We start from the raw sequence: 18,911 nt of genomic DNA, 5'->3' as shown, positions 1-18,911 counted from the left end.
GACCCCTGCCATAGGGAGATGGACAGTCAGGGTTCCCAGAGATTGTTTGACAGGGGTCTAATCTAGACATCAGGTCTGGGGCTACAGACACTGGGGCAAAACAGATATTTGTATCCTCACTGACCTCTCAGTAGACAGTCAGGAGGCTGCCATGAGAAGTCTTTCAGAACATGGAGGCAGAGCAGGGAAGGAGGGTCTAGAACCAGAAAACTAGGACTTCACTGGCAGTCCAGTGGTTAAGACTCTGGCTTCCAATGCAGGGGGTATAGGTTTGATCCCTGATCGGGGAGCTAAGATCCTGTATGCCTCAGGGTATGGCCAAAAAATTAAAAAAAAAATTTTTTTAAGTAAATAAATAGATAAATAAACTAGTTTAAAAAAGGTTTTTTTTGTGTTTTTTTTTTTTTTTTTTGGGGGGGCGCCCACCGCCGCCGCCATGCTGCCCGGCCAGCGCGCGCACAGCGGGCGGGGGCGGGGCCCCTGTTTTTTTTTTTTTTTTTTTTTTTTTTTTTTAGTAAAGACAACCAGGAAAACTGCTCAAACAGCTAAAAACCCATAGTTCTGCATCTAAATTGTGGGTCTGACTTGCAGAAAGATAGACAGGAGTATGTCGAACTTTTTTTTTTTTGATGGGGGAAGAGCACTGAGCTTTTTAAATATATGTGTAAATATTTAACAAAGTAGTTTCAGTTCTCAGAATCTGTTTCAAGGAAATTTTCTGAGGTAGGAGCAGTCTGAGTGATGACAAGTTTACCATAGCATTATTCTGCTGCTGCTGTTTGGTCACTAAGTCATGTCCGACTCTCTGCAACCCCATGGTCTGTAGCCTGCCAGGTTCCTCTGTCCATAGGATTTTCCCAGCAAGAATACTGGAGTGGGTTGTCATTTCATTCTCCAGGGGATTTTCCTGACCCAGGGATCAAACTTGGCAGGCAGATTCTTTACCACTGAGCCACCTAGGAAGCCCTATAGCATTATTCTAGTAAGTTTTAATTAAACCACATGTGCAACATTAGAGGACTGGTTAAATAAGAATACAGCCACATAGTGGAAATTATTGCAGCCACCAAAATTTTATCTCAAAAAGGTAGTAATATAATTGAGTGCTTGCTATGTAATGTTAAGTGGAAAAGATAATTACAATATTTCTCTGGTATCATCTCAACTCTTAAGGAAACAAGCTAAAAGGAAATGTGCCCCCCCCAAAAAAGCAGGACTTTCCTGGTGGTGCAGTGGCTGCTACTCTGTGCTCCTAGTGCAGGCAGGGGTCCTGGGTCTAATCCCTAGTCAAGGAACTAGACTCCACATGCAGCAACTTAAAAAAAAAGATCGCACAACTAAGACCCACTGTAGCCAAATAAATAAATAGATATGTACATACATAATTTTTTTTAAAGCACTAGTGAGATTATGGGAAATTGATATTATCTGCTTGAATTATTTATATCGTTTTTTAAATGACGAGTCAATTATGAAAGGCTATTATGCCTATCACTGTGATCCTGAACTTGCTATTTTATCTCCCAAACCTGCTTTTCTACATTTTCCTATCATGGTAGAGAATCTACAGTCACTCATTTTCTCAAATCCAAAACTCCTTTCCTTGTGTGTTTAGCCTAGAACTTCTCCCTTCCCTAGCTTCGTGGCAGTGAAAGGCCTTGTCCTGTTTTTCTCTGCTGAGGTAAGGGGACAGAAGAGGGACAACAGCTTGTCCTCTGACTTGCCTCAAGCTCCTAGCTCTTGGTTTTTGCCTAAGAAGCATTAAACCCTGTGTACCTGTGCCTAAGGTGAAAAGGAGAAGTTTTTCCATTTTACTCTCAGGATAGTGTCCCTCCCACTCCTTCTCAGGCTGCAGTATGTTGTATAAGTGTATATGCTTGGTAGCTCCAGAGAGTTCCTGGTTTTTTGTTTTTGTTTTTCTGGCTATCACTTTCTACATTATCTGAGTTATCTACATTATCCATCGAAATAATGATTGAACAGAAATAGAAAAATAGATGATGTTGCCCTGAGAAGAAGCCAGTTTTGTCTTCCCAGAATTTGCCAATTGAATGACTCTTGCCTGTCTTCTGACTCATCAGGGAAGTCCTCTCTGGGCATGGCCCTTTTCCGCCTGGTGGAGTTGTGTGGAGGCTGCATCAAGATTGATGGAGTGAGAATCAGTGACATTGGCCTTGCTGACCTCCGGAGCAAGCTCTCCATCATTCCCCAGGAGCCGGTGCTGTTCAGCGGTACTGTCAGGTGAGACCTCAGCACCGTGTGCTTCGTGCCGTGTTGCAGGCCAGGTGAGCGGGATAGAGCCCCACCGGGGACTGAGATCTAGTGGCCTCTGGTGCGGCACTTTCCCAACACCATGCACTCCCTGTTGCAGGAAGAGCAGTTCCACAGTACGAGTCACCTCATTAGTTGAGCAGGACCCCAGGGCCCTGCAGCGGGATGGTAAGAAGTCAGAGAGATCTGGACTCTCTGTCTTCAGACAAGTTACTTAGCCACTCCTAAGCTTGTTTCCTCCTCCATGAAATGGGGATGTTACTAAGATCTGTTGTTGTGATGATTGAATGAATCTGTACAGATTTTATAGAAGTGTGGAGGCTGGCAGAGGGTGAGCATTCTGTGCATGGAAGCAGCTACCATCATGCCTCGCTGTCCTCTCTCCTAGGGACACTCAAGAGCTGCAGTTCTCTCGATGGTTTTCAGGCATTATTACTACTCATGGTTTCTCATTTTCTAGTATCTTCCGCAGACTTTTGGTTCTTGCTCTGGAATGATGCCCCTCTCTGAAATCTGCCAGATTGCCAAAGAAAACATTTCTTCTCTTGACCTGTTATAACAGTAACTAAGAAGGAAATACGTTTAACCCCAGTGTCTTTTCCTGCACTTTATCAGGCTAGCCTGAAGCTTTTGCCTCCTAAAAACAGTGGGTTTCCATAATGTGTCCATTTCTATTTAAGTTGACTCTCTAAATAAAAATAGCTTCAACCATATAGTTGACCTAGATAGCATTTCTTTTTTTAAAATCACTGTAAAAGTGATATTGCCATTTCCTCTTTACTTTTTAGCAGCTTCCAAGAAAGGGTACCAATTTAATTTCAATTTCAAATAACCACAGTGTTCAGAATTGTCTTTGAAACAGACTTGTCCCCCCCATCCCCTACCACTTTTAGAAATGGCATTTGAACTCACTGATTTGAGGAGGTTTGGTAGATAAACTGAATTCTTACCTACATTTATGTGGGGTCAGTATTCTTGGATGTGTTTATTTGGACATTTCTCTAAAACACTAGTGAATTTGTATAGTACGGACTGGCTCTGTTGATGATGATAAGTGAAAATGTTAGTCACTCAGTCATGTCTGACTCTTTGCAACCCCATGGACTTCTTCAGGCAAGGATACTGAATTGGGTTGCCATTCCCTTCTCCAGGGGATCTTTCCCACCCAGGGATTGAACCCTGGTCTCCCAAATTGCAGGTAGTTTTGATGATGATAAGTCATTTCCTTTGGGTAAGTAAATAACAAGGTCAAACAAACAGCATCAAAGAGAATTAGAATTTATTGAAGACTTAAGTCTAAAGAAATTGAGAGATATTACCAAATCTGCTCTTCCTTCCTGTAAATCTCTCTATTTTTAGGTGCCACGGGAATGCCTTTGAGAATAAAATTGGCCTAATGATTTTTGGCTCAGGACAAAAAAAACGTATTTTTCTTATTTTTTTAAAATCACCATTTAGAAGAGAACTAGAAAGTAAGACATGTTATAGACTTCCCATGAATATGCTGCTACCAAGAAGTATCAGTGCTCGTTTCACATTTTTACAGCACTTCATTTAGGTCTGTGACTCAGCTTCTGGAGTTAACGGTTAAGAACTGACCTGCTGGCTGCTATTTGTGGAACATTGTGGAAGCACAGCCTTTGTTGGAGTCGGGGGCGTTTGTTATCAGCTCCAGAGATGTGTTGCCACCTGATGGACAGGCTCAGTGGCTGGGGTGCAGCTGCCTACGTTTTTAGTCATTGAGCTTGGAGCACTGTTTAGTCAGTCAGCTGTGCAAACCTAGGAAATCATATAAGTTTCATTTTCTGCTCGCTGGAATTTTGACTTTAAGTCAGTGGTAGACACTGAGGACAAATTCAATCCCAGACCTTCTACCTTTCCTTTATCCTCTCAAGTTTCTCATAGATCCCAAAGAATATCCAGCGTTTGGTATTCTTTTGCTGTTCTTAGAAAATTAGAAGACCTGTAATGAGTTTCCCAAGGCAAGAGCAGACTAGATCATCTGCTCCCTCAGCTACCTCCTAGAGACTCCAAATTTGGGAACTGTATCTCCACCGCCATTAACCAGCATTGGGGGTGGGTACATCTCCTGGAGATTCCAGTTTGCAGTTAAAGTGTATCAGAAGGGAATTCAAGGTAAAACCAAAATCAAACAAACCTCAGAATCTCGAAAGATAAAAATGTCTGAATTGTTCTGTGTATAAATACAGATAAATTATAGACCAGATCATTTAGGGGCATACCCCTCCCTGGATTAGCCCAGTCCAATAGCTCGTCCTAATCCAGTCCATTCCAATAGCTCATCCAGGCCTGCCTCATCCAGCTGTCTGGATTTGAGCTATAGGGCTCCTGTGTGTCTGTGGCCAGCCAGTGCTTTCCTCTGCCTTTTGCTGAGATGATTATCTCCAAGGAGAGAGGTCCGTTTTCATCCAGACCTAAACACTTTGGCTGACCTTCCCTCTTCATGGTCCTGGCAATACTTTTCTTTTCCCAGAGGACCTATGCTTTCTGGTCTCAGGAAGCCTATCTCTTTGCCTCCACCCTCGCTTTCCATCCTTGTGGACTGTCTGCAGTCTGGCTTGGCTGGTGGTTAGTCTGCCCCTCATTGGGCCTAGTTGTCCTCAGCTGTCACTTTGGTGTGTCTCTGCGTCTCAGTCTCCTCACTGGGGATGAGCACGTCTCATCACCGGCAGCATCTCTACCTAGTGTCCATCCGTTATCAGGAAGCAGTGTTCTCACTTCTTCCTGTTCAGATGCTTTCTCTCCTTTTCTACTTGCCCAATTTATTTTATTTTTTTCCACTTTTGAGGAATATCTTAAGCTTTCAACTCAAAATCACAAGAAAGACATCTGAGCCCACAACTGATCCACTTCTGCTTTGGTTCATTCCTGGCCAAAACACCTTCACACAGAAGCACTTAGCACTCTAAAAGAAATGGAAGTTGCTCCAAATTTGAAGCAGTTCTTAGAATCTCAAAGTTTTTCATTTGTCTTTGAATTATTCTGTTGTTTAAGGGACTCCATTTTACTTTTTTTTTGACATCTGAGTCTCTGTGGAACAAAGGAATCCCCAAAAGCTTCTAGTCTTAATGTCAGCAAGTATTGGTAAATCTAGGATAACTATGAAGAACACTAGATGTTATCTAAGTTTTGTTGAAGTCTTTCTGGCTGGGAGTATGTGTGAAATCTCTGTATCTTCGTCTCAATTTTGCTGTGAACCTGAAACTGGTCTTTTAAAATTGTCCTAAAAAAAGGAAAAGGTCATTCTAGGGAGTTCTCTGGTTGCCTAGTGGTTAGGATTCTAGGCTTTCACTCCTGGGCCCAGGTTCAGTCCCTGGTCGGGGAACTGAGATTCTGCAAGCTGTGGCATGGCCAAAAAAAAAAAAAAAAAAGTCACGCTGTGCCAGACACTGCTACTCTAAAGAACAACAATAGTATTAGCTAAGCTTATTAAGGACTAACGTGGCCTACTGTCCTGAGCATTTAAATTGTATTAATTTATCAAAATTAAAGTACTCAAAATTCGATGAGGTAGGTACTATTATTATGCCTATTTATAGGTGAAAAAGCTAAAGCCCAAAGTGGTTAAATAACTTGCCCAAAGATAAGAATTTGAATCTGGGCTATTTGGCTCAGAGCCTGGACTCTTCCTCACCCTACTTGGTGTGTTGTCTCCTAAAGTTCCCACCACACACTCCTCAGTCATAACCTTGAGAGGTACTCTGTCTCTCCAAGCACCAAGGTTGGGCCTGCTTCCTCAGGCATCCTGACTGTTAGTTACCTTTCTTTTTCTAGTATCTTTAAAATCCCCTTACCTGCTTTCAGATTTGCAGTAGGTCTCTGTCCCTTTTCTTGAGAAAAATTGTCACACAAACTTTGCTCTTCTCTTTAGTCTTTTTCACACGCTCTACTCTTAACTAAAAGCCAAAATCAGTCCATATTTCTGAATGACTATTTTGAGCTTTCCTTTAGCTTCCTGTCAGAAGGTCTGAGGGTCCCATAGTCCTACCCTGAAATCCCAAGGCTTCAGGGAGGCGCCCGCATGGACAGAGGACAGTCCTCAGTCTGTGTGTCTGGAAGGAATTGCTGTATCCTCATTCCCCTAGGGAGATACTCTTGACCTTATTTGGTAGTTGTCAATAGGTGAGCTTAGAATATTGCTAAAAATAAAATATAAAAAAACAAAGATGAAAATACACTTTGGGCAACATAGGACTCCAGGACTTCTGACTGTTAAAAATAACCTTCATTATCAGATTTTCTTTCTGTCCATTCACCCAGCTAAGTACTTGATGCAGTGGATACATAACTTTGCTTGCTTTCATTTTTGTGGGTCAGACCGGGACCATCTGGCCACTGTAATGAGGATGTGTTTTTGTTTTTTTCATTCTTGATTGAGTTCCCTGTTGAGATCAGTCTGGTCTGCCTTAATGTGTAGGTATACCACCTGCTGGGGCTTCCCCAACGGCTCAAGCAGTAAAGAATCTGCCTGCAATGCAGGAGACAAAGGTTCAATCCCTGGGTAGGAAAGATCCCCTGGAGAAGGAAATGGCAACCCATTCCAGTATTCTTACCTGGAGAATTCCATGGACAGAGGAGCCTGGCGGGCCATAGTCCATGGGGTGGCAGAGAGTCAGGAATGACTGAGAGACTAAACAACAACACCTGCTGGTGCACATAAATATTCCCTATATATCTGGAACCCGTGGCTTAGTCTTGGGGGCTCCTTCAGCTGGTGTGATGGGCCTGGGCGAGGTTGAAGGTCAAGCCCGTCCAGGTGTCTGCTGAGTCTGATGGGGCAGCTGCTCAGTGAGCAGGGTCCGCACTCTGGTTTGCTTCCTGCTTGTCTGGTAGACATATCTGATGAATTTACTGGATGTGTTTGTGTGCTAGGGATGCTGCAACAGTGTACCACAAACTGGGTAGTTTAAAACCACAGAACTTGACTCTCACAGTTCTGGGGCTAGAAGGATGACATCAAGTGTCATCAGGGCCGTACTCTGAAGCCTGTAGGGTCCTTCCTTGCCTCCACTACATTTCAGTGGTTTGCCAACAATCTCTGGTGTGCTTGGCTTGTAGATTCATCATTCCAGTCTTTGCCTTTCTTGTCACATGGGTCCTCTCCCTGTCTCTGTCTTTATGTAGCCCTCTCTCTTCTAAGGACGCCAGTCCTAGATTGAGAGTCTCCCCTACTTTACTACTCCAGGCTAACCTCATCTCACCTAATACCATCTACACTGATTTATTTCCAGATAAAGTCACATTCTTAGGTACTGAGGATTAAATTTCAGCATATCTTTTTGGGGGATACTCTTCAACCCATGATGCTAGGCATCAATGTACAGTATTAACATTTCTTTGGGACTTCCCTGGCAGTCCTGTGGTTAGGACTCCTCACTGTCTGTGCCGAGGGCCCCAGTTCGATCCCTGGCCTGGGAAACCCCACAAGCCTCACAGCCAAAAGAGAGAGAGAATACTTCCTAGACTAATTCTAGAGAAACTATCTGCACATTCCTTTCCTGCAAACCAATATTATGGACCTTCAATCTTGAACATATATTTATTGAGGTCTTAACTCAAAGGACTCGACTCAGCAGAATTGGGAAGAATCTAAACAAGTGGTAAAATCTAAAGCCTAAAATTATGCAGTCCTTCCAGGAAGATATAGAGAAAGGGAAGATTTGAGCAGTAGGTGACGGGCCAAACCAGAAATCCAAAAAGTGAGGTGTGAAACCATAGGTGGCAGTTTATCAAGTTATTGGTGCTGGTAATTCCAGCCTTAGGAAAATACAAATTTTCTACAGGCAAACAGATCACAGTGGTAGAGACTGGGCAGTGTTCTGAGACCCAAAAGGCAGATATTCATAATCAGGGAGCTTGGAGATAAAACCAGGGCAAGGTGGGGCCTCAAACCTTAGGAGCCTGAGCAGGCTGTCAGGCTAGACCTGGGTACATGGAGACACAATAGGAATTGACCTAGCAGAGCTGGCTAACAGGTAGATTCTAACTCAAGAAGAGGTTCTGCTGGCTCTAAATGGGAACTACAGTCAGAGCAGGAGCCAGATCCAAAGCAGCCGGGTGCTAAACCACAGACCCTATTGCCTGAGGAAGAGTTGACTTTCTGTAATGGGCATAGGCCACTCTTCAGCATGCAGTCCTGTGGGGCGGGTGTATAGAGAACACAGTGCAGGGTGAGGAGCAGGAGACCAGGCAAAGCATGGTGTTTGATCAGGTGCTTTAAACATAACCCCTGTTTAAATCCAATCATGAGTTCCCATGGGAGTAGGTACCCCTTCTAGGATGATGAGGACTTCTGGACCACCACAAAAGTCCTGGAACTTTGTTTTGTGGGTTTTTTTTTTTAAGTCTTTATTGAATTTGTTACCATATTGCTTCTGTTTTATGTTTGTTTGTTTGTTTGGCTATGAGGCATGCGGGATCTATGCCCTCTGCATTGGAAGGCAAAATGTTAACCACTGGACCACCAGGGAAGTGTCTCTTGTTTTAAAAAAGAGCTCTGAGCATTTTGGTTCAAAACTAAGAACCCTACTATGATCCCCAGGGTCAAGAATTCTGCTATAAAAGTATGAGGAAGTCCATATTAGACCACACAAATGGGAGAGAGAATATTTTATTATGAAAACTTGCATTGCTATCTGGATAAATGTCTCTCAGAGCATTGTCTTGCTAATCTTGCCCCATGGGAATTTCCACCAGTCTGTTTTGAATCAGGGGAAAATGATTAACCTTTTATCCCCCCAGTCTTGGGATGGAGAACACGTGTTTGAGTCTCTCCCTGATCTGTGGTATATCAGTACAAAGTTCCCCTAAAAAGGTGACTGGAAAGGAGAGCCATAGACACAGATTTCATCAACCCCAATGCATGTGCAGACTCCAGAGTGTTAGAGGGACAGGGACAATCAGGTGCTTTCAGCATCTTTCAGTTTTGTCTTTTTTATTAGAAATGGGTGAGATTCTACTTTGACTTAGCCTGTGGTCTGCCATTTCAGTTTTAGGTTATCAACAAATCGGACCACCTTCTTTAACTGAGGGGGTTCTTCCTGGATGACATGCCTGCAGAGATTAGCCTTCCCCATCTAGACTTTCCATGGGTAGGACTTCATTGGAACTATTTCAGATCCTGGTGTTTAGGATCATGGGATTATTGTGTCCACTTGGAAAATGTGCTGAATGTAAGAGTCAAAACCACCAAACAGTGTAACCAGGCATTTAAAGTGACCACGTCCCTGGTCAGTTTAACAGCTACCAGCTATCAAATGTCTATCATGTTCCAGGCGCTGTATCTACACATCTCTAATATTCACAGCAATCTACCAGGTCATGTCACGTCACTTTCTCCCCATTTGATAGGTGAGGAGACTGAGGAGTGACTTGTCCAAGGTCATGCAGATGGTAAGAGGCAGAGTACAGATCAAGCCCAGTTGGCTGTTACTCTTACAAAAAATATTAGACAGTGTACCTGAGCTACAACAGTGAATAAGATCCAGACAGGGATTCTAATCCAATGGAGGAGCGAGACAAATGAAACAGTGACGTGTGCCATCATAAGGGTGAGCAGGGGGAACCCCCAATCCAGGCCTGAAGGGCCAGAAGACACGTCCTGAAGACACCAGCTAAGTTGAGAGCTGAAGGTTGAGAAGGAATCATAGGCCAGGAACAGGAACAATGTAATAATAATGCAGTAATAGTAGCTCTCACATACACACTGCCAAGGCTGCAGCAGGTGCTTCTGTAAGTGCTTTACATACATGAATTGTAGTTCCCACAACTGCGTTTTGAGGAGGTGCTCTTTTCTTTTTTTGGTTGCACTAGGTCTTTGTTGCTGCACATGGGCTTTCTCTAGTTGCAGAGAGTGGGGGCTAGTCTTTGTTTAGGTGTGCAGGCTTCTCATTGCAGTGGCTTCTCTTGTTGCAGAGCACAGGCTGTAGGTGCACGGGTTACAGTAGTTGCAGCACTCGGACTCGGTGGTTGTTGCGTATAGGGTTAGTTGCTCTGAGGAATGTGGAATCTTCCCAGACCAGGGATCGAACCCATGTCCCTTGTATTGGCAGACAGATTCTTATCTACTGTGCCACCAGGGAAGTCCAAAGAGCTGCTCTTTTATCCCTGTCTTACACTTAAGGAAACTGAGGTATAGAGAAGTTAGGCTAACTTGGCCAGTGTCACACAGTTGTCATTGATAGAAGCTGTGAAGGAATCAAGCAGTTTGGCTCCAGAGCCCTTGCTTTTTACCAGTGCCTCTCACATCAGAAGGTGGGGAGTGATCTCATGTTCTAAGTGATGGGAAGCACATGTGTGACGGGACACGAGAGAGTGGGACTGTGTAGTGAGTCTCCCAGGAGTCCAGAGATGGCATGTACCAGCCCACACTCTCCTCTCGGGTAGAATTCTTCAGTAATGACCTGCTTGTGTTTGCATGCCCGGGATTAGTCACCCCAGACATGGAGACGAGTGTGGATCAGAGCTACAGTTGTCCCAAAGGTTTTTCTATTTCCCACACCTCGAGTGTAATTTATGAGCAAAACAAATTATACTTAATATCTTTAAGATTACTGGACCCACAAGTGTGATGTTTAGATTGAGACCAGACACCCAAAATTAATTCTACAGCCTACCTTCCACCCAATATCTGTTTCCTCCCACCTGTTCACCTCATCCTCCACGACAAAGAGCTTCTTCTCCTGTCTTTAACACTTTAAGAGCTATCTAGTCCTGTTGTTTTGGTGTCAGTCTTAATGTCCTTGAAGTGGATACTGTTGGTACATTAAGCAAGAACAGTTCCCAAACTGGTTTTTGGTGCCAGTGAAATCCTTCCTCTTGAGCCCCTTTCTGCTCAGCTTTGTCCCTCGTTCTCCTGCAGGATCGGCTCCTTTCCTGGTCAGCTAGCTGTTGAGACCCCTGCCCAGTGACAGGGCTCTCACCCTGGTGCAGCAAGAAGAGAGAGGGCATTTCTCTGAGTTTATACATATAAAAGATGTATTTTAATATGCGTATGCGTAGAAAGAAATCTAGAAAGATATATGCCAAAATGCTAACAGTGTTTGTTTAAAGGGTCTGATAAGTGATTGAACATATATTGATTTTAGGGAATTCTCAGGTGGTCCAGTGGTTAATGCTCTGCACTTTCGGTGCAGGGGACATGGGTTTGATCCCTGGTCAGGGGATTAAGATCCCACATGCTAAGATCCTATATATATATATACACACACATACATATACATATATATATATGGGTTGTTGTTTTTTTACTTTTTATGTCTATTTCTTAATTTTTCTATAAATAACTTGTATCATTTACATAATAATAATAATGCAGTTTTGTAAAGAAGAAAGGGAGGCTCATTCCTGTGACAGGCGGGTGGCAGCACTCCCATCTCAGCCTCCACCTGTGGCTGTCAGGGTCTGAGCCCCACTGTTTAAACCTTTACCACAGTCAGCCTGTGCAGGGTGGTTGCTTATGTTTTGGATCCCTGAGAAATTCCTATTATGTTTCTCATTAGGTCAAATTTGGATCCCTTCAACCAGTACACTGAAGACCAGATCTGGGATGCCCTAGAAAGGACACACATGAAAGAATGTGTAAGTAAAGAACTGAGGGAGAACTTTGCTAGAATTTAAAGGGTGGAAACTTGGTGATGCCATGGTCATTTCCCAGCGAGCTCTGGCTGCCTCGGTCCAGCCGGGCCTTTCCCACCACCTCCAGGATGTCTGTGGGGGAGCACTTCAGAGCAGGGCTTCCCAGACATTTCACAATGGGTATAAAAGTCGGTATTTCCCTATCCTCACTTCCCCTCTCTTATTCCCTCCCATGGTCATATTTCCCTTTGTATTGTATCATCCACTGATTGAGAAGATATTAATAATGACAACCACTCAGAGTTCAGTAATGCTTTTAAATCAAGTTCTATTTTATTAATCATAACAGTACAACATCCTTTTGAAGCATGTATATATGTGCAAAAGATTTATCACTTTTTGAGTCCACAGAAAGCATGCAATATGCATATGAACCTCTCAGAGTAACTCAGCAGGCCTCCCTCCAGGGGCCCCGAACTAAGATTAGCCCTGGCCTGGAGTGGGGTCTCTTGTGCTCCTGCATACCAGCCCAGGATCTCCTGCCCAAATTCAACTAAGTCAGCTCTGCCTTCATGACCTCTCTATTGGGCTTCTTCAAACAATTTCATTTGAAGAACAGGTTCTATAGTTTATAGGAAGAAAAGTTTGACAGCCGTGGGTCTACAGCTTTGGCCTTCAGAAAGAGCGTAGTTTTATTTACCCCATCTCTCATTGCATGACCATATTTTCAGGACCAAAAATGACAGAATTTCAGGACATAAAAATATTGGAATTTCTGGGACATTTTGATGACATGAAACTAATAAATAGTTTAGTTGAAATATGGAATGGCCTAGAAAATGTGGTCCTGCTACATGATCATCGCACCTGTATGTTCTTTCTAGGTCAGCCAGATTCTTGGCTAATAATTCTCTCATCTGTTTAAGAATAATTTATTTTTGCCACTGGGTTTTTAACAAAATTTAGCTTTGTTTTCTTTCTTTCAAAATTTAGGGTTGTTTTGTTTTTTTTTTTCTTTAACCCTTCTAATCTCTATTTGCTTTCTCCCTAGATTGCTCAGCTACCTCTGAAACTTGAATCTGAAGTGATGGAGAATGGGGATAACTTCTCAGTGGGGGAACGGCAGCTCATGTGCATAGCTAGAGCCTTACTCCGTCACTGTAAGGTAAGGCAGTCTGGTGGGTGGCCGAGGAGGGGGTCAGCAGAAGCACAGGAAGATGGAGGAATAGCCATTGCATGTGGCATAAGGTCCAAAGGCATTCTTGTCTCTGAGCCAAGTGGCACTTTTTTTTTTTTTGGTTGCACTGAATCTTTGTTGCTGGGCTTGGGTGTGGGCTTCTCACTGTGGTGGCTTAAAACTCAACATTCAAAAAACTAAGATCGTGGCATCTGGCCCCATCACTTCATGGAAAATAGATGGGGAAATGATGGAAAGAGTGACAGACTTTTATTTTCTTGGGCTACAAAATCACTGCAGATGGTGACTGCAGCCATGAAGTTAAAAGACGCCTGCTCCTTGGAAAAAAAGCTATGACAAACCTAGACAGCATATTAAAAAGCAGAGACATCACTTTGCCGACAAAGGTCCATCTAGTCAAAGCTATGGTTTTTCTAGTAGTCATGTATGGATGTGAGAGTTGGACCATAAAGAAGGCTGGGCACTGAAGAATTGATGCTTTTGAACTGTGGTGTTGGAGAAGACTCTTGAGAGTCCCTTGGGCCGCAAGGAGATCTAACCAGTCCATCCTAAAGGAAATCAGTCCTGAATATTCATTGGGAGGACGGATGCTGAAGCTGAAGCTCCAATACTTTGGCCACCTGATGTGAAGAACTGACTCATTGAAAAAGACCCTGATGCTGGGAAAGATTGAAGGCAGGAGGAGAAGGGGACAACAGAGGATGAGATGGTTGGATGGCATCACTGACTCAATGGACATGAGTTTGAGCAAGCTCTGAGAGTTGGTGATGGACAGGGAAGCCTGGCGTGCTGCAGTCCATGGAATTGCATAGAGAAGGACACAACTGAGCGATTGAACAACAACCCTGTTGAGCTTGGACTCTAGGGATCACAGGCTTCAGTAGTTGCAGCTCCTGGGCTCTAGAGTATAGGCTCAGTAGTTGTGGCACTTGGGCTTAGTTGCTGTGTGGCATCTTCCTGGACCAGGGATTGAACCCATGTCTCCTGTGTTGGCAGGTGGATTCTTTACAACTGAGCCACCAGGGAAGTCACTCAGTGGCACTTTTTTTAAGAGAATGCCGAGAGATGTTTAACCCTGACACAATTTGGGTATATGGATATTTCGTTTGCTTTTTTGTTTTTATTTTTAATGGCCTTGAGCCTTCAGTTTCCAGGGGCACCTTGTTTCTGTCCTGTGAGTAGTTGTAGTATTGGAAGCCATAGACTTAAAAGATTTTAAAACTGTAAGACATGTCCAGATCATCAGATACAGTCCCCTCATGATAAAACTGGAAAAGGGAAGTCCAGAAAAATCACTGTTCAGAGTCACAGAGCAAGTGAGGCGAGTAGTTTATTAGATCAGTATTTCTTGTATTTGTGGAAATCAAGGCAAACATATAAATTTGAAGTTATATCAGTTCTAAACAAAACAGTATTTTTACATTTGTGTGTACCTATTTAGAAAAAAACAATGTATGATATAAAACTCAAATCCTAAAAAAAAGAAAACAAAAAAAACTCAAATCCTAAAACACATTTTGGTGAAACCTAGATTAACTAGAATGCTTAAGGAATTGGTTGGATCCCTCTTTCTCCTCTCTTCCCCGGCAGATTCTGATTCTAGATGAAGCCACAGCTGCCATGGACACCGAGACAGACTTACTGATCCAAGAGACCATCCGAGAAGCGTTCGCTGACTGCACCATGCTGACAATTGCCCATCGCCTACACACAGTCCTAGGCTCTGATAGGATTATGGTGCTGGCCCAGGGGCAGGTACTGAGCCCCCAAGGGACCTTGGTTTGGCATGTGGCCTTGTCTGGGAGGAGAACTGGCCCCTGGCAGGATTGGGCTAATGGCCCTGGTAGCATTCAGATAAGCAGCCATAGTGACTCCAGCCTGGTTCCTTTTGCATGGGATGCAGTCCTCCCAATCAAGAGATTGAGTCTGGAGCATGCCTGTTGGGTTCTCATTATGCTTCGCTACCCGTTCTTTTGTTGCTTGTGAACAGTAACACTTTGACTTAGGTCAGAGAGCACGTGTACCTTGTAGTTCAGTCATGGGTTTTCCAAAGCTGTTGAGACCAGCCACCACACGTCTGCTTTTTGCAGTCATGTAGTGGTGCCAAACTTCTTGCTGTTCTCAGCTTTCCCACATACTGGCCCCCAGGCTTTTTCATTTCCTGCTATTTCCTTGCAGTGCTGTTGGATATAAACCACCTTGGATCCCCTAAGCATTTCCACCTTTGTGTTTACTCATACAGTTCCATCTACCTAAAATGCCCTTTCCTCTGCTTGCTCTTCCATGTGGACCTGCTTAAACCCTGCCTATCCCATAAGAGAGCCAGTGTCTGCCTCCCTCCTTACTGTACAGGGTGTCTGCTCTGGCACCCAACCTCATACCATCACATGGCCAGCCTCCAGGAAGACACTTTGTCCTATGCCTGTCTCTGTTGGACAGGATAGCCTTTCCTAGGAGCATCCCAGGAGATGTCCTCTTTTCGCTCCTTGGCCAGAGTCCAATCACATACCTTTGCCCTGCAGCAAGGGAGCCTGGGGGAGTGAGTATGTGGCCTCTGTCTGGGAGACAGGTTCTGCCAGCACACTGTTCAGTTTTCTACTGCAGTGTGATTTCTGGTGACTGCCTAGTAGTCCATCATGGGAATGGATAATTGACTGAGTTGAAGAGAGAGAACCCAGGTGGGCGTGGCAGAGCTAGCCAGATTGCCACCTTGATTCCATCCTCAGGGGGTTTGGAACTTTGCCCCTCTTCCTGAGCAGTGGATCCTGTAAGACACCCCGAGTGTCCCCGAGTCACCTTCCGATGCTGTCTTCTTCCTCTGTAGGTGGTGGAATTCGACACCCCATCAGTCCTTCTTTCCAACGACAGCTCCCGGTTCTACGCCATGTTTGCTGCTGCAGAGAACAAGATCGCCGTCAAGGGCTAACTCCCCCAGTACTGCCCATGTCTCTTTTCTTTGGAGCATTGCCATTCCCTGCCTGGGGCGGGCCCCTCACCGCATCCTCCTGCCGAAACCTTGCCTTTCCCGATTTTATCTTTCGCATAGCAGTTCAGGATTGGCTTGTGTGTTTCACTTTTAGGGAGAGTCCTATTTTGATTATTGTATTTATTCCATATTCATGTAAACAAAATTTAGTTTTTGTTCTTAATTGCACTCTAAAAGGTTCAGGGAACCGTTATTATATATGTATCAGAGGCCTATAATGAAGCTTTATACGTGTAGCTATATCTATATATAATTCTGTACATAGCCTATATTTCCAGTGAAAATGTAAGCTGTTTATTTTATATTAAAATAAGCACTGTGCTAAGAACAGTGCAGATTCCTTTCTATCATTTTTGTACAGTCTGCTGCACTAGAGGTCTGGTTTTGCTATTAGACTATAGGAAGGTAGCGTGCGTTCTTCCCCAGCTGGCTGTTTCACGGTGCCAGGATTTCTGGGTGTCCGAAAGGAAGGAGTGTAGCAGTAGCCGGCCCTCCAGCGGCCCCCCTGCTGCCTTCCCAGCAGCCACCCTGGGGTGGGGCAGAGCGGGGGCCACCGGAAGCTGCGCAGAGCACCGTGAATTCTCAGGGCTCCTGCTTTCTGTCCTGTTGTCACCTCACTGTTTCTGTTGGGAGAGCAGTGGGTCAAAGTCCCAGACCCCTCTCCTCTCCCTCCACCGGGAACGAGAATCACAGAACCTTCCTCGGCAAAGGGGGAGTGTCCCTCCTGCCTTCCTCTTTACTGCTGTTGCTTCTCAGCAAGCATTGAGTCTGCTCCAAGTGTCCCACTGCCTCAGGTTCCCAACGCTGGCCAATGCACAGAGCTCTCTGGCTCCTTGAAACCATTGGTTCCAAGCCCCAGAGCCCACTGCTGCTTGGCCCGATGGTCCTTCTTTATTTGCCTGGCCCCACACCCCCACAGTTCAGTGACAGGGTTCAGGATTTTGTGGGTCTGTTTTCCTTTCTTCCTGCGGTTGCCGCAGAGTCTCTTCCTCTCTCCAAAGTCCGCGACTTTAAGCAGCTCTTGCTAATCAGTGTCTCACACTGGTGTAGAAGTTTTTGTACTGTAAAGAGACCTACCTCAGGTTGCTGATTGCCGTGTGGTTTGGTGTGTTCCCGCCAACCTTGATTGTGCCGTGGGGCCAGTAGCTCAGGTGGGCGTGGTCACTGCTGTCATCTGTTGAATGGTCAGCATTGCATGTCGTGACCAACTAGACATTCTGTCGCCTTAGCATGTTTGCTGAACACCTTGTGGAAGCAAAAATCTGAAAAAGTGAATAAAATTATTTTGGATTTTCTAAAACTCTTGGTGTGGAAAATAATTCTCTGGGAGGAGAATAAGCTGTCTTTGAGTGGCTTTGGAGTCACGGAAACTTGGATCTGAATATCCAGCAGTGAAGTGACAGAGGGGAGGGGCCAGTAGTGGAGCTGGTTGGTTGCACGGGATATGGAGTACACCTTGCCTTGAATCACTACGGTGGGCCAAAGTCCTTGCAGCCTGTGTCCTGGGCATGGTCACCAAATCAAGCTCCTGTGCTGCTAATAAGAGTTGGAAGTGGGAAGGGTTGTAGTGAGATCGATGGTTGTGGAGAAATATGTTATAAATGAACAGTTTCTTGAGGGTTCTCAGCAATCCAAACAATGTAATTGCTCTTTCAGCCAATTCATTCAGATTAATTTATTGAGAATTAAGTGCCCATTCAGAAGGGTACTCATTCTAACATTTCTCAATATGTCATGTTGTATGCAGAAAGCTTTTAAACTATTTTGGTATCAGTTCTGCTGAGTCATCAATAACCTCAGATATGCAGATAACACCACCTCTTATGGCAAAAAGCAAAGAGGAATTAAAGAGCCTCTTGAAAGTGAAAGAGGAGAGTGAAAAAGCTGGCTTAAAACTCAACATTCAAAAAATGAAGATCACGGCATTCGGTCCCATCACTTCATGGCAAATAGATGGGGAAACGATGAAAACAGTGATAGACTTTATTTTCTTGGGCTACAAAATCACTGCAGATGGTGAGTGCAGCCATGAAATTAAAAGATGCTTGCTCCTTGGAAAAAAATCTTTGAGAAACCTAGACAGCATATAAAAGGCAGAGACATTACTTTGCCAACAAAGGTCCATCTTGTCAAAGCTATGGTTTTTCCAGGAGTCATATGGATGTAAGAGTTAGACCACAAGAAAGCTGAGCACTGAAGAATTAATGCTTTTGAACTGTGGTGTTGGAGAAGACTCTTGAGAGAGTCCTTTGGACTGCAAAGAGATCAAACCAGTCAGTCCTAAAGGAAATCAGTCCTGAATACTCATTGGAAGGACTGATGCTGAAGCTGAAGCTCCAATACTTTGGCCACCTGATGTGAAGAACTGACTCATTGGAAAAGACCCTGATGCTAGGAAAGATTGAAGGCAGGAGGAGAAGGGGATGACAGAGGATGAGATGGTTGGATGGCATCACTGACTTGATGGACATGAGTTTGAGCAAGCTCTGGGAATTGGTGATGGACAGGAAAGTCTGGTGTGCTGTGGTCCATGGGGTCACAAAGAGTCAGACATGATTGAGCAACTGAACTGAACTGAACAGCCCCTAACCCAGGTCCTCAGCTCCTCAAGCTGGGATTACATTGGAAGAACCTCCCAAATATCTAACTACCTGCAGGATTTTCCTGATCCATCCTGACTTGTACTCTGACTCAGTCTGTCACTGATGTTAATCACATGCTCACCTTTTCAGTCTAATTTCACACAGCTCCCCTGTTTCAAGCATACAAATTCCTTCATCTGTGTTCAATTTGGGTCTTTCAGGCTCTTCACAGCCACTGTATGGGCATTATTGGGGTCTCCATCCATCCAACTGTCTC

At 44.3% G+C, this 18,911-nt stretch overlaps 1 protein-coding gene across 5 annotated transcripts in view; it reads left to right on the top strand.

Annotated features, from left to right (window-relative positions):
- ABCC5 (ATP binding cassette subfamily C member 5) overlaps positions 1-17,352 on the top strand; it is an 80,223-nt gene extending 62,871 nt beyond the window's left edge. For all 5 annotated transcript variants that reach the window (XM_043873857.1, XM_043873859.1, XM_043873858.1 and 2 more), the window contains 5 exons: positions 2,082-2,241; positions 11,793-11,871; positions 12,920-13,033; positions 14,657-14,821; positions 15,891-17,352. In XM_043873857.1, coding sequence (XP_043729792.1) covers positions 2,082-2,241; positions 11,793-11,871; positions 12,920-13,033; positions 14,657-14,821; positions 15,891-15,992 — 620 coding nt within the window. In that variant the 3' untranslated portion in view covers positions 15,993-17,352. The remainder of the gene's footprint in view (positions 1-2,081; positions 2,242-11,792; positions 11,872-12,919; positions 13,034-14,656; positions 14,822-15,890) is intronic.
- Positions 17,353-18,911: the final 1,559 nt, after the last annotated feature.

The sequence above is a fragment of the Cervus elaphus genome, chromosome 19 (assembly GCF_910594005.1).
Source record: "Cervus elaphus chromosome 19, mCerEla1.1, whole genome shotgun sequence".
NCBI lineage: Eukaryota > Metazoa > Chordata > Mammalia > Artiodactyla > Cervidae > Cervus > Cervus elaphus.
The sequence above is the reverse complement of the archived record's forward strand: the minus strand, read 5'-3'. Positions and strand labels throughout refer to the sequence as shown.